The sequence below is a fragment of the Athene noctua genome, chromosome 3 (assembly GCF_965140245.1).
Source record: "Athene noctua chromosome 3, bAthNoc1.hap1.1, whole genome shotgun sequence".
Classification (NCBI taxonomy): Eukaryota; Metazoa; Chordata; class Aves; order Strigiformes; family Strigidae; genus Athene; species Athene noctua.
The window spans coordinates 85,737,537-85,751,202 of record NC_134039.1 but is presented as its reverse complement, the minus strand read 5'-3'; the positions used below and the strand labels follow the sequence as shown (position 1 = coordinate 85,751,202).

At 41.9% G+C, this 13,666-nt stretch overlaps 1 protein-coding gene across 2 annotated transcripts in view; it reads left to right on the top strand.

Moving 5' to 3' along the window:
* The window catches only part of CHCHD3 (coiled-coil-helix-coiled-coil-helix domain containing 3), a 163,089-nt gene extending 153,827 nt beyond the window's left edge, over positions 1-9,262 (top strand). Inside the window, exons 7-8 of one of the 2 annotated variants that reach the window (XM_074903541.1) lie at positions 2,755-2,890; positions 8,535-9,262. In XM_074903541.1, the coding sequence (XP_074759642.1) occupies positions 2,755-2,890; positions 8,535-8,558 (160 nt within the window). In that variant the 3' untranslated portion in view covers positions 8,559-9,262. Of the gene's footprint in view, positions 1-2,754; positions 2,891-8,531 lie in introns of both variants that reach the window. The other variant, XM_074903540.1, reaches the window with a different exon arrangement.
* The last annotated feature ends 4,404 nt before the right edge of the window (positions 9,263-13,666 follow it).

Genomic DNA, 13,666 nt, shown 5'->3' with positions numbered 1-13,666 from the left:
TCTCTCTCTCAGGACATGGGATAGTTCAGGGAAGGGACCTTGTGGTCAAATCAGGGTCAGCTCTGGGACCACACCAGGTTGCTTTATCCATTCAGGTATTTAAAACCTCCGCATTTTCACTGTATATTCTACACAAGTACTGGTTTTGCACTGTTTACCTTTTCTTACAAGCTTTTTCTTTAGTCAAGCCCCACAGACCCTTAAATGACCCTTATTTATAGAAACTTTAGAGAACTTCTCTGTTTGGGAAATACTTCATTTCCCTTTTGAGGAGTTTCCTTGCTGTTGGCTGTTTCTGACCATCCATCTGAGAGTCCTGACATCCATCACCAAACAGAAATCAATCACAAACCCTTCGGTGGGGTTACCATCATGCACGGTGCAACCTTCTTTCCTGAACGGGAGCTCCTGCAGTGGTTTATGGCCATCTATTGTTAGACAGTAATCTCATTTAGCATTTTCCCAAAAGTGCAAATAGTGCATTAGGGCGGCGTAACAAGCACAGCAGATCAATACGGAGATGGTGCTCTCCTTCAACAGATTAATCCAAGAAAATGGACTTTGTTGACTTGAAGCGGCCCTGTTGGCATTGACCCGCATTGGGTCTGCAGTGCCTGGAAGGGCAGGCAATGGGCTGAGAGTACCTTTTGAAAAATCACCAGTGAAAAGTCATAGTATGAAAACAAGTAGCTGTGAGGCAGGAGACGATGTGTCTTACAGGGCCCTGATATAGTTGGCAATGTAAAGAGTCCATGGAAGCATTCAAAGGAGGAATAATACACGGACTTTGAATGGTCATTAACAGCGTGGCTCAGGGGAAAAAATAATTAAAAAAGCCTCTTAATGTGGGCTAGAGTACCTTGTGGAAATGGCTTTAAATACATCTACAGAATTTATGTGGCAAATGTAGCAGCCCATTTCCTTCACTCTTCACTTTTATATAAGACACACTCTATGAAGTCATTTTAAAATCAGTTGTGAATAACGGCACAGCTAGTTTTACTGTGTGTATTTTCTCTTAACTCATAGTCTGTTGTATTGGTTTATCAATCCAGACCAGGATTTCAGGTGTTTAAAATGAGCTCTGGTTTAGTTGGACCTCAGTCATCACCGCTGTGAGTCTTACTTCTACAAAGAGCATTCGTGGTCCTTCCTCTTGTACTCCATCCCAGTACAGACCTTGCCATGATCAGGCAGCGTGCAGCAGTTTATGGTCATACATTTTGATGCCTAACGTGCTTTTGAAATGCTTGCTGATATCAGCAGATGGGGGATTAAGGGAAAATCCTCATCTGTAAGAGTCTACAGAAGTTTAAACTTTCAGATCGTAAAGTGTGTAAGCACCGGGGACTGCATTTAAATTCTGTTTTAGGCATTTCACAGATGTATGGTAATGAATGAAAAAAGTAAGAGGGATGTTTTATATAGGTACATACCGTAAAAACAAGGTGACTTAACATTCTTTTTTTTTTTTTTTACTCATGTTGAGTGATTGCCAAGAAGTCAGTTCCCCAAAGGAACAACATTGTGCTTCGCGTTTCACTTTCTTACTGTAGTAAAATAGAGATCTGACTTGGCCAATCAGCAAAATCAGAATGAACACAATATTCATCTGAGGATACTGTGGCTGATGAGTCTCATTTTTTTTACAACCTTACTGAACTAAAAATAATGTGGGCTGGTGTGGATGTTAGAGTAGCCACTGTCAGGCTTTCCTGGTAGGGTGCATGGGTTAAGTATACGCAGTTCGCACACGTAAAGCAAATGGGTGTTTTCAAGGCACACGAACTATAAATGGTTTTTAAATTTTTATGTGTTTTCTACCTTTAAAATATTTTATCTTTGGTGTAAATGTGATATGATTACCTCTTGTAGAAATGAGTACCTTAAAAAGTATTTTTAGAGTACATGTCCAGTTACCTTAAAATGTCAATGGACATTTCATGTCTGAAACACTTTGCCAACATTTTGTAAATTAATGATGCAAATGAGAAGATCTTTGTCCAAACAAGACTGGATTTTATGGGATGGACTAAAGAAGCTTCCCTTCTTTTGGCTTCCACTGAAGGCAAAAAGTCTTATTGCATCAGCCAAAAAGATGGCAAGAGTGATGGATCCACACAGTAAAGAGAATAGACAAAATTCCTAAATAACTTGCACATCTGGCGCCAGGATTAGAACTGAGGTGATGGGAAGGAGAGGATGCACCAAAAATAGAGGCTATCATCAGATCAGTGAAAGTAGGTTATGTAATTTGCTGATGGTAGCAGGGTTTTTATGTTCTCGAGGTCAGCCCAATGGGTGATTTCATTTTTATGCAGGAGCAATATTTAATGAGGATTATGTGGTCATAGGGCTATAGAGCCACAAAGCTTTCCAAAGTGGTTCTGTGGCTGTTTTTCTAATGTAGGTGAGATCAGATGTGCTTTGCCACTGCTGGGATCTTCGGTTAAAGATGTGTGCCCATGTGAAGCTGGATGTTCATTTTCTCCACCAAATGGAACTCCACCGGAGTACTGGATCATGACAACACTTGTGGTCCTAGTAGCCAAATTTCTGCAGCTCACGTTGATGTTTGCATCCAATGTTACCCACTTTATAACCCAACTAGCTCTAGAAACAGCCTTTCTTTATAAAGTATTTTCCTTCACTGCTATTATTTAGTTTACTAATTTAAACAATATTTTTTTTTAAAAAAATGTCTTTCCTAAAGACTTTTTGAGAAGGAAACCATGTTCTTTTCTCTTTCCCCAGGCGATATGAGTCTCATCCAATCTGTGCTGATCTGCAGGATAAAATTCTACAGTGTTATCGGCAACACGCTCAGGAGACCCTCAGCTGCTCTGCCTTGGCTAGCCAGTACCTGCGTTGTGTCAATCATGCCAAACAGGTGAGTTAGGAATATTGCCACTGAAATAATCACAGAATCATCTAGGTTGGAAAAGACCTTGAAGATCATCCAGTCCAACCATCAACCCAACATTGACAGTTCCCAACTCCCCCCGATCCCTCAGCGCTGGCTCAGCCCGACTCTTCAACCCCTCCAGGGATCCCGGGGACTCCCCCCTGCCCTGGGCAGCCCATTCCATGATGGAATGAAGAATATAGAAAGGCTATTGGATTGTCCAATTAGTCCTTACGTGCTAAAGCAGTACAGTTCCCACTATATCTGTTCTCACAAGCTCTGTGGAGTCCACTTCCAATTTATTTAAATGCTAGGGTTTCCATCTCTGCCCTTGGAAAGCTATTGTTTAGAGTAGTAGCTGTCGCTGTTGGCAGATGTTTCCTGGTATCTGCAGTTTTAGCAGTAAAACAAGGGCATTAAACTATATGGTTCTGTTTGTCATAAATATGACAAATGAATGGATGTTTCAAACTAGATTGCTCACCACTTGGAAGTCTTGATTTCCCTTATTTACTCTGAGAGTCTAATACTGCCCTTTACCTGCTCTTGCCCTGCTCTCATCCAGTTTTCTAGGGTATGGGTTGTTACTGTAGGTTAAAACCTTTACGTTTTATTAGTACAGCATAAGGGAAAATTATAGTAATACGTACATCTTTCAGTTAAAAGAAGCTAAAATTTCTAAATATTATTCATCTTCCAAATATAGAGATGCATATGTTGACCTCAGTTGTGTTCTTAAAAAAGCCAGTTGGAAATGTGCTTATAGACCATGTACGTAGTGTATCTAAAAAGTGCTTAAATAAGTCTGATGATCTTTATTTCTGCTAAAATCTATCAGTTAATATTTGAACATGTGAAAACGTGTGCTCTAATGTGTTAACAGAGACCCAGCAAGCACGTCTGGTATTTGATGATGATAATCATTTTCACTCAAGTTAATTCTGCCTGTACAGACAAGTAGTAAGACTTTGACTATAATCATTCCTGGTGACCTTTTTGCTGGTACCTCAGTGCAGCCTTGCTCTGGTATTACTGAAGATTTGCTGGCCTTGCCACTGCTCCTGGTCTAGCGTTGTGTAGGACATGGTAGGAGGCAACGGTTGCGTGGCAGTGCCAAAGCATCTCCTCAGTCCACAGTGCTTAATACATTTGTGCAGTGCTGTTACTGATCATTCTTTGTTGCTATAGCTAGTCTGCTCCTTTTTGCACAGGCAGCCTGGCTGGACTGGCCGTGCTGGAAGACACTTCAGGTAACGGTTGTAGCGTGGTCGTTCTCTGAACGCTGCAGGACAAGGACGATTTATCTGGCAGTCCAGGCAGCTCTAAAATCACTTTATGATACTAAAGATTGTTATTAGCAGTGGAAACTTTAAAGAGGATTCATGTGATGAAAAATAAAAGCTGGTGAGATCACCCTGTCCCTTTCAAAATCATCTCCTTCGATATATCTTTGTTGATGTGTCCTCTTGCCCACTCGTTAATGCACCAAGCTCCTAAGCTCCTTCATTTCCTTAAAAACTCTGCAGCCTATCAGATCACCCTGCTCATGAAAATGTTCCCTGATCTCCTAGCCTGAGGATTTCTTTCCTAAAGCTACCGACACTTTATTAATGTTATAAAGATGGTTGAGCCATGCTCAGACACCCAAGCATGAGAAGGGCAACCAGCTTTGTCCAGGTGCTGCCTTTGGACACAGAAGCTGCTGATGGCTCCAGCTAGAAAATTTTGCACGTCTCCTTCCTCCCTAAGCTGTACACTTCCCCATGACCTTTTGAACTGGATTATTTTTTTTTTCTTTAAATTGTATTGCGTTTTTTTTTCATTAATTCCTACTATGACAAACAATTATTGGTATCTATCTTTGTTTTTTCTAAGTTTTCCTTTAGTGTGATTTTTATATGCCAAAATCCAGTCTGAAGTTACTGGACAATGGTGGGTTTGAGCTGTTTTAGGAAAAAGGCCAGTGAATAATATTAGGTTGTTATGTAGTGGGCTAGATTTTAACCATGGCTTGCATCATTTGGAACACTAATCTACTGTATTTGTAATTTTGTATTATTTTTTAAAGTAACTAAAAAATTTGGATTAATTATTTCTAGATGTTTAAGCTATAAGTAAAGTTTGTATCTGATAGGAATTTCTTCAGAAGACTGTGATAAAGATGAATTAATTCATGTTCAGAAGGTGCAGGAAAAGGAAATTGCATAAATATGAGCATTAGGTTTAAACACCCTTTTAAATACCTTTTTTGTTGAAGATCTTCAACCAAGCCTGTCAAGTAGTTAAAAGTGTTTCCTAAATGTTTCTTACTCTCTTTCACACATGCTTCAAGATGAGAATTCAGAAAGGTTTCTCTCTTATGATAACAGAGAAAGAGAAGCCTTTTATGATGGAAATATTTGCAGGCAGGAACAATTGTTTTTCTTAATGAACATCAGTCCTCTATAGCTCATCCTCCATGTGTTGCAGCTGTAATTGTAATTATTTTATTTGCTGATTGCCCAGAAGTCCAGACAAACAGTGACTTCAAAATAATTGCTAAATGCTGTTACAAAATACTTCAAAATTACCTACTATATGTGCTTGGTTGGAAGACAGAGAAGTGGGATAAATAGCAGTTTCAGAAATGAAAAAGTTAACTGACACTGGCTACAAGAAACAAACAAAGAAGAAAATTTGCTAGAGGGAATAGACCAAGATATTGAAAACCAAATAAGTTAACTAATCCGATTTCCTGGCAGTGAGTCTGGGCACTTGTGCTCAGGCTGAGCACACTCTGTGCTTTTCATAAATTGAATTTATTGACTCCTCTTTCTTTCCTATCTTGCTTATAATTATCTCACCCTCTCTTCTGTATGCTCCTTATTTCTCATCCTGTCTGTAATCTCATGTCTCTATCTGTCCTTTTCTCCCCTTGTTAGAAAAACCCAGAGAGTTGTTAATTCAGAGGAGTTTGACACGTTGTTGTATCTTCACTTTAAATCTTTTCCCAAAGTCATGAGCAGCTAGTGAGATAAATTAAACTCTTACTATTAATGTTTGCATTTTATTATAATCGTAACAGAGAGCAAAACTTACTTAATGGAGCCGTTAAGGGGAAGATATTAGGATTGTCTACGGTGTGTATTTGTGCTCCCACGGGTGAAGTAACTCCAGCCAGATCAGTCACTACACAAATACGGACCATCCAGTGGCATTTTAATCACTTACCTTAGTCTGCTGTCCACTGATATGGACAAGGTGACTGTTAAAATACCCTTTTTATTTCTCTTTTTTTTCCTTTTTTTCGTTTCCCTGGGCTCCAGTGAGTCCTAATTCTTATACGGGAACACAACCAGTCTACCATTTAATGAAGTCTGTGCAATAGTTTCCTATTAGATCACTGAATTTCAGAGGGATGCAAGTCCCTGCAGGCAGGTGAGATTTAAAAGTACTTTAGGGCATGATACCAACAGCTGCTGGTGCCTGACAGCCTGCCTGCAAAACCTTATCCTTAAGGCTCTTCAGCCTTGTTGCAACTATTATTTTAATTTGTAGGATAGAGGGGTCCTTAATTGTGCATCCTTGTTGGAACAGAACCATAATTTTAGCTTCATCCTCCATTATTTTTCCTAGATGCTCTCTTAAAATCTAGTAGAAAAATAGGTAAAAATAGTGTGGCTGGCAACACAATATAAAGGCTTTTTATGTCTTTTATGGCCACCATTTAACACTACCTTGATTGAAGGAAGTTTATTATGGAAGAGTCAGACTAGGTTTCCTTCACACCTACATTGGTTTAATGAAAAAAAAACGGAAAAAAAAAAAAAAAAGGTAAATTTGTAGGTAGTGTTAAATGGCAAGAGTCAGTAAAGAACATTAAAAAACCCCCAAAATGTAGACAAAACCAAAGCAATCCCCGGGACACTGTCTATTGGCTGAAGATGAAATTTAGTGGGCAGAAATATGCATGTGATGAACAAATGCCTGTGATTTCTTTCCTTAGGATACTAAATAAATTAAGTAACACAATTTTTCTCAGATCTTTTGGGATTTTCCTGCGTTAACTTATGCAGTGTTAAATTTATGTAAAGTTAATATTCAGCCCAGTGAAGGCTTCAAGCAAGTTTCTGTAATACCACTGCAAAAAGAGTCTTCCAGGTAAAGTAGCCTTCATCAGTTTTACAGAAATCTCCGTGGGGATGCTGTCAAACTGAGATTGGAGATTCTGTTAACTAATAAAAGTTTCCCTTATTTTTGTTTGTAGTAGCACCTAGGGAGCATAAAACCAACTCCTTGTATTTTGTCAGCGTGTTCTTCTCTATCATGGATTCTGGAGAATATTTGCAATCCTGAGGACTTGTTACCACCTTGTCACGTGCACACACACTCCTGCTCCTTGGTAGAGCCCTTAATCCTTGCAGAAACACTGCTTGGTCGAGTTGAATGGTTCACCGGGTTATTTTTAGAAATACTGTGAGAATTTGGTTAAAGACATACGTGACAACAGGTTTTTCATTCCCTTCATTTTTAATTTTCTCAAACCCTAACTTCCCTGTCTCTGACAGTGCAGTCCAGCCTCACAGGACAGTGTGCCATGTCTGGCCAGATAGTGCTGCTCAGATCTTGAATCAGCTGCTTGTAGGTCTCCTGTAAGATTTCAGGGTTTACACTTGGGCTTGCTCCTGACATAGGCCCTAAAAAATTATCTAATACCTTGCTACTGTTTCTTACAAGGAGACTTACAATTACCGCCTTCCCCATTTCATGGATTTTGTAGGCAAGAACAATAGATTGCCATGGTCAATGTTGGAGTCCTCCCATGAACGTAGATGGCCTCCAGCGTGCATCTGCTGCCTAGCCTGTCAGCGTCCTGTTGGATCCCACTTTCTGTTCTCCGTAGTGACTACACAAGTAGTATCCATAGGTGTGCTCGTTTCTGCAGAGCCCTTATTTCTAGATCGTGGCAGTAGGAAGTTCTTAGTAGAGCCCTATATACTGTCCTTGCAAGGCTGCATTTTCACAGTAGAGGCCAGGACCTCTCTGAAGAGTCAAGACCTTGACGCAGGGCTCTCTGACCTGGCAGAAGAAATAACTCTTGGACGACTTCACAGATCTATACTTTTAGCTCTTGGTGGCCTGACTGAGCACAGGAGGTGATTAATGAAGCACACGGGCAGTGCAGCATGTTCAGACTATCGAGATTTTGGATATGACTCAGAACTCAGGAAGGAGGTAGATAGGGGAGATACTTATTGTTGTATGACTTCAGGATCTATTTCCTTGAGTATGTAATTGCTAGGAGTAGGATTTATCTTACTGTAAGGTCAGACTTTTTAATTTCCTTAATAGCTGTAGCACTAGAGCCGTGATAGCATTAGGATGGATGAAAAAGAATCATTACTGCAACTCTTCAGGCCTCCAAACGGCTTGTTGAGTCCTTAAATAGCTCCATTCTGCTTCTGTGACTTGTCTCTGTGGTAATGTGTATGTTGACGACGTTTCTTTTTCTATGTTTTTATTTTTAAAATTGCAAATTCTAGGAAGAAATTGTAGCCAAACTTCAGGGAGTCTCTGGAATAACTTTTGAGTTACTCAAATATGTGTTTCTCCCTCTCTCTTCCCCCCGCCCCGACTGTTTTCTTAGCAGAGCATGCTTGGGAGAGGAGGATAAAGGCATTGTCCAAATCAAGCACAAGACCATCAACTCTAATTTCAGCAGAAGAGCATTTTTTGCCCAAGAATGATACGACAGCCCATTTACAGGGCAGACCAATAAAGAGAAGAACTGGAAGAGCCATTTCGAGAGCAGCAGCCATCACGGCTCAATCAGGGTGACCATTTGAAAAGCCAAGACCTGTATCTTATTACATCAGAAATCGTACATCCGAAGATACTGCTCGGTCTTAGTAAAACCCACTTATTGGTGATTGAAGGAAGGAAGAGAAAAGAACCTTTCACTGACCGTAGAAAGGGGGAATATCCTTCAAATGCTGCTATTTCATTGTAGAATCTCCTCAAAAACGTCTCGCTGTCAAAGGCACGAGTATGTAACACCTGGTGTGCCGGGACGTGGCGGTGCTGTGGGAGCAGGTCAGCTGCTGCTCCTCACTGTACAGCCTGTGTTCGCTGCTCGGATTAAAGTTTTCCTTACAATACATAATGACGTAAATTGTGCTTTAACTTATTTCACAAATTATATAACTTAATGAAGTCTCTCTCCAGGCCTTCTGCTGGAATGATGTTAATGATCCAACACTTAAGATGTAACACGGCCTTTATTTACGGGAAACGATTCTGTTATGCTCCTCACTCCTATCAAGTACTGACGAATATGCCTCGCTCTGTACCAACAATAAATATATTTTATGCACAAGATTGATGTTTCAGTCTGTCTCTCTTTCCTCTTCTCAGAGGCGGATGGTGTTCCCTCTGCTGCGTCAATCATGTTTTTCCAGCAGATGTTATTGCTGAAGCTTTAAAGCAAAGACTTTTATGCATAACCAACCTTGGTTTCAGGAACGGTACTTACATATAACTGTTTTCCATCACAGCAACCTAAAAAGATCCCACGTGGCAGTGTGCTGTGATTCATGCACCACCAGAGTTTCCTTTCTTGGAAAGTACTTGTGAATGAAAGGGCATACAGTGCCCAAAACTGCAAACCATCTTTATGCAAGTACCCAGTTTTATTTAATTGTTTTTGTCCCGATAACGGCTGCGGCATTCATCTTACCAAGCAATCTTAGGAAAGATTTTTTACACAATAGTAATAGTAACACTGTCAACGGAGCAGTGTCTCTAGAGCCTTCTGCTATTTATTTACCTGTTGTGTTGCTCTAATTGGCTGCGTTTGAACTGCATCCTACTGTACAACTGTGAGTGCACCTGCAGATCTCATTTATATTCAAATATTGCCAGTGACTCTCCTATTCTAATTATCAGGATGCTTTGTGAGTAGTGTTTAATTAAGGACTTTTTTTTTTTTTTTTAATGCTACACAAAGAAACTGGGCTTTTTTACATGTGAAGCAACTGCAGTATCAGTAGGAGAGGAAGATCCTGGAGTTCAGTGTCAGGTGCCAGGTAAACTGCTTGAGAGAAATAATAGGGACATAAACGACATGTTTACATGGTGACTTGCTGTAGTGTTTACAAATCAGCTAACTCACAAATTCTCCTTTATAATGTTCTCTTTTGTAACAGAGAGCCAAGAAGTTGGCAGATCCATCCTTGCCAGACTTAGAATTGGCAGTAAAATGCAGCATAGAGGAAAAGCAGACGTTTTTAAGGCCAGATGATTCTGTAAAATCAGGAGAAGAGCTATGTCGGGAAGGAAGGTCTCTGTTATTGCCAAATGTTTATTGGTTTCCCATCCTGACAGCCTTGAGCAATGGAAATCAGTCTTGCTTGCTTTGTTCCAACTGTGTTTCGGGCTTCATTTGAGATGTTGTGTTCTTTAAACATCTTCTGTATCATAAGTAGTGGCATCTCCGGCATGTGTTGCTTCAGCTTAGGGGATGCTGGTTGTGGCAAACGGTGTAGACTAGAACACGTTGCGGAGAGCTTTTGCCTTCATAGTAGGGCAGCAGTTCTGAATGTTTCTGGAGTGAGCTTCAGTTTGCCACCTCTTCTGCCTCTGCCACCCCTCCTCCTGCGTTGCCTGTGTCCTGGTCCTTTCCTCAGTCTGTGGCTTCCTCCTCCCTACTCGTGGGTGTGGAAGTCAAGCAGGACACTGTTCTTTTGAGAACACGAGTCGAGAGGTGATGTTGGACATTTCTGCTCAAGGAAGAAGTAAGTCTGCCTAAGATCGAGACATTTGCCATCTTTTGTTTTGAAACCCGACTAATATTTTAAAAAAAATAATTAAAAAATCGAGGTTCATAGGATCTGAAGAAGCACGGGCAAGAGGAGTGTGTGTCTGCAGCTTACTGCTTATGGTATGGGGGGAAGGAGAAAAAAATGCTGAGTCTAGTTTGTTCTGGTTAACACTTACCTTGTAGCTACATTTCAAGACTGAAAATCTTCGAAAATTTTTCTCTTTTTTTTTTTTTTTTTTCATTTTTTAGAATGGGAGACCTATGGGGAGGTCTCCCTCCTTCTCAACAAGAACCAGATCTCTCTAAGATTGCTCACTGCCAAACTGAGAATTTGAACTCAGCTTAATGGATCCTGATCTCAGAAGGGATGATAGGGGTGATATTCTGTAAGGATGGTAGATGAAGGCGTGATACTGTCTGCCCATGGTAGAGAATAATTTCAGATGCTCTTGTTGGTCATTCACAAGCTCTGATCAGCTGTAACCAAAGGGCAGTTTTACCTAGGGTTTTAAATGGAAACGCGGTATTGTAACAGCTAAATCAAAGCTGCTCATTGTTCTTTGCTCAGTGGCTGTGGAACAAATCACAAGTCTTTCAGTGGTGTCAAAATAATCACTGCTATCTTACTCTCATGTAATTTAGCAGTGTTAGACTCTTTCAAATACCAGACTTCCTCGGGAGTCGTGTGTGTCTGAGACAGATCACATAACCTCGCAGAGCTGGGGTGGGTTTTTACACCTGTTAGGATATCCCTGCATTACAGTTTTAAGCAGCTATTGGGAATTGGCTTTAATATGGAGATGGCTATGGGTTGGGATATATTTTACAGCTCAGATGGCTGCTGCTTTGTTCTCTTTTAGATCCTGTGCCCTTTTTGAGAGAATCCAAAGAGGGGAATGGAGTTTCAGGTGGACTCCATCTGACGGAATTACATATCACAGCTCAAGCTGAAGAAGTGATAGGAGGGGGAGCCCTTCCATTTTTTTTCTCGTTTTGCTTTCCAAAATAACAAATTCTAGACAATAGTCTTCTCTGCAAACTATTGGAAGATCTTCCCCTCAGCTGTGAATGCTGATTGGGTTTGGTCAAGGCAAACTGATTATTTCTAGTGTTTTCTATATATGTATCTTTCTACTCTGTGAGCACCCAGAGATTCCCAACCAAAACATGCCCTTCATCCCAGTAGATACCACTAGGACAGAGCAAGGCAGCCTTGCTTCCCAGCCAGCAGGGATGGAGAAAGTGGAGGGGTGCCAAGTCATTTGCCCAGTGTGCCAAAACTCATCTGCAGGACCCAGAAATCATGGGTGTTTGTGTTTGTCCCACACCAGTTGATAGCACGTTGATAGGAAATCTTATTTGATCAAGCAAGAGGTGGGTGTTGCCACTTAAAATCAGATCAGGATTTAGATTTGGGTATCTTCTCACTTGCAGGCAAACGGCTGCAGAAGTGAATTTTGTGACCTGGTCAGCTCATAATTTGCAAAGGCGTGTGTTGAGCTGACACTGTGTTTCCGAAGTTGGCTGAAGACACGAGAGGAGATTGGCAGGAGAGAGCAAGAGAGGGCATGTGCAAGGTGGGCTTCATGAGAGTCCTTTCTGTGTTCAGGCTCTAACATCTCTTCACGCAAAAGCCTCTGCGGGTCACGATCAGCATTAATGAAACCATTTGTGTTTATGCTTTAAAAACAGGTTGCCCAGAGAAGCTGTGGCTGCCCCCTCCCTGGAAGGGTTCAAGGCCAGGTTGGACGGGGCTTTGGGCAACCTGGGCTGGTGGAAGGTGGCCCTGCCGGGGGCAGGGGGGTGGGACTAGATGGTCTTGAAGGTCCCTTCCAACCCAAACCATTCTGAGATTCTATAACAGATTCTCCCTTGAGGAGCTGGGCGCTGTTTTAGGGGCTGAGCACCCACCGTCACACTGAAGTTCGGGAGAGTGGCGAGTGACTACCAGACCCTGGCTCTTGAGAGCCCAAGGCAAGATTCAAGTAGAGATCTGGAAAATGAAAAGGGAGTAAGCTTGGGGAGGTGAGGTCTGTTGACAGCGATGTTCACGTTGGGTTTTGTTGGGTGAACACCCTGTTGTTTTCGACTCTGTGTCGGAGAAGAACGTCTGTCATCTCAAGTCACCTTCCTGTCTGCTTTCAGCTCCTGTTCCCATCAGAGGAAGCAGTATCAAATAGGGCCTGGAGGCAACTGCATCTCCAGTTTGATCATCAGTGTGGTGGAGATCCCACAGCACTGTGCTGAGGATATTCCCACCAGCGAGACCAAAGGTGCTGTGCCCTTCCCTAGTCTGCCTGGCAGCAAAACGGTCACTGCAATATAAACTTATGTTCACCAGTCAAGGAACTAGATCAGCATCTACCCCTCCCGGAGGAAGAGAGGGACATCCTGAACATGGTGTGAGGAGGACTGTGGGGTGAAGACAACCCGGGTCTTCAAGTCATTGCAAAAGAGCCAGGCAGGTTCCCGGAGAGCATGGGGCACTGAGCCAGGGCTCCTCTGCAAGAATGTCAGCTCCACGTGAACAAAGACACTCGGTAATTAGAGAGGTAATTAGTTTGGTAATTACTAAGGTAATTAGTTTGATTCTCTCTCAAGCCAGTAACTGCTGGGAAGAGAACACTCAGCCATGGTGCTGGAGGGAGCACCTTGAATTGCAGTGCTGCAGCAACCCCCCCGCCAGCTTAACCCTTCTCCCTCCTGCATGGGAAGCAGCAGCTGATGCTGCTAAGAGTGGGATGGTTTGGGGGAAAAATAAGCCTTTAAAGGTTTGTCAGGGGTCTTGTGCCCCAAACCTTTAAAGCCACCTTCCAATGACATCCAAAAATGCTTGTGCCATAGTCGGGGCAGGACCTGAGCGGCAGAGAGCCCGGCAGTGATGGGGTACTTATCACAAAGATTTTCCACACTGTGAAGACTGTTGGGGACACCTTTGGGCTCAGCCTTTTGAAGTGCCCCCG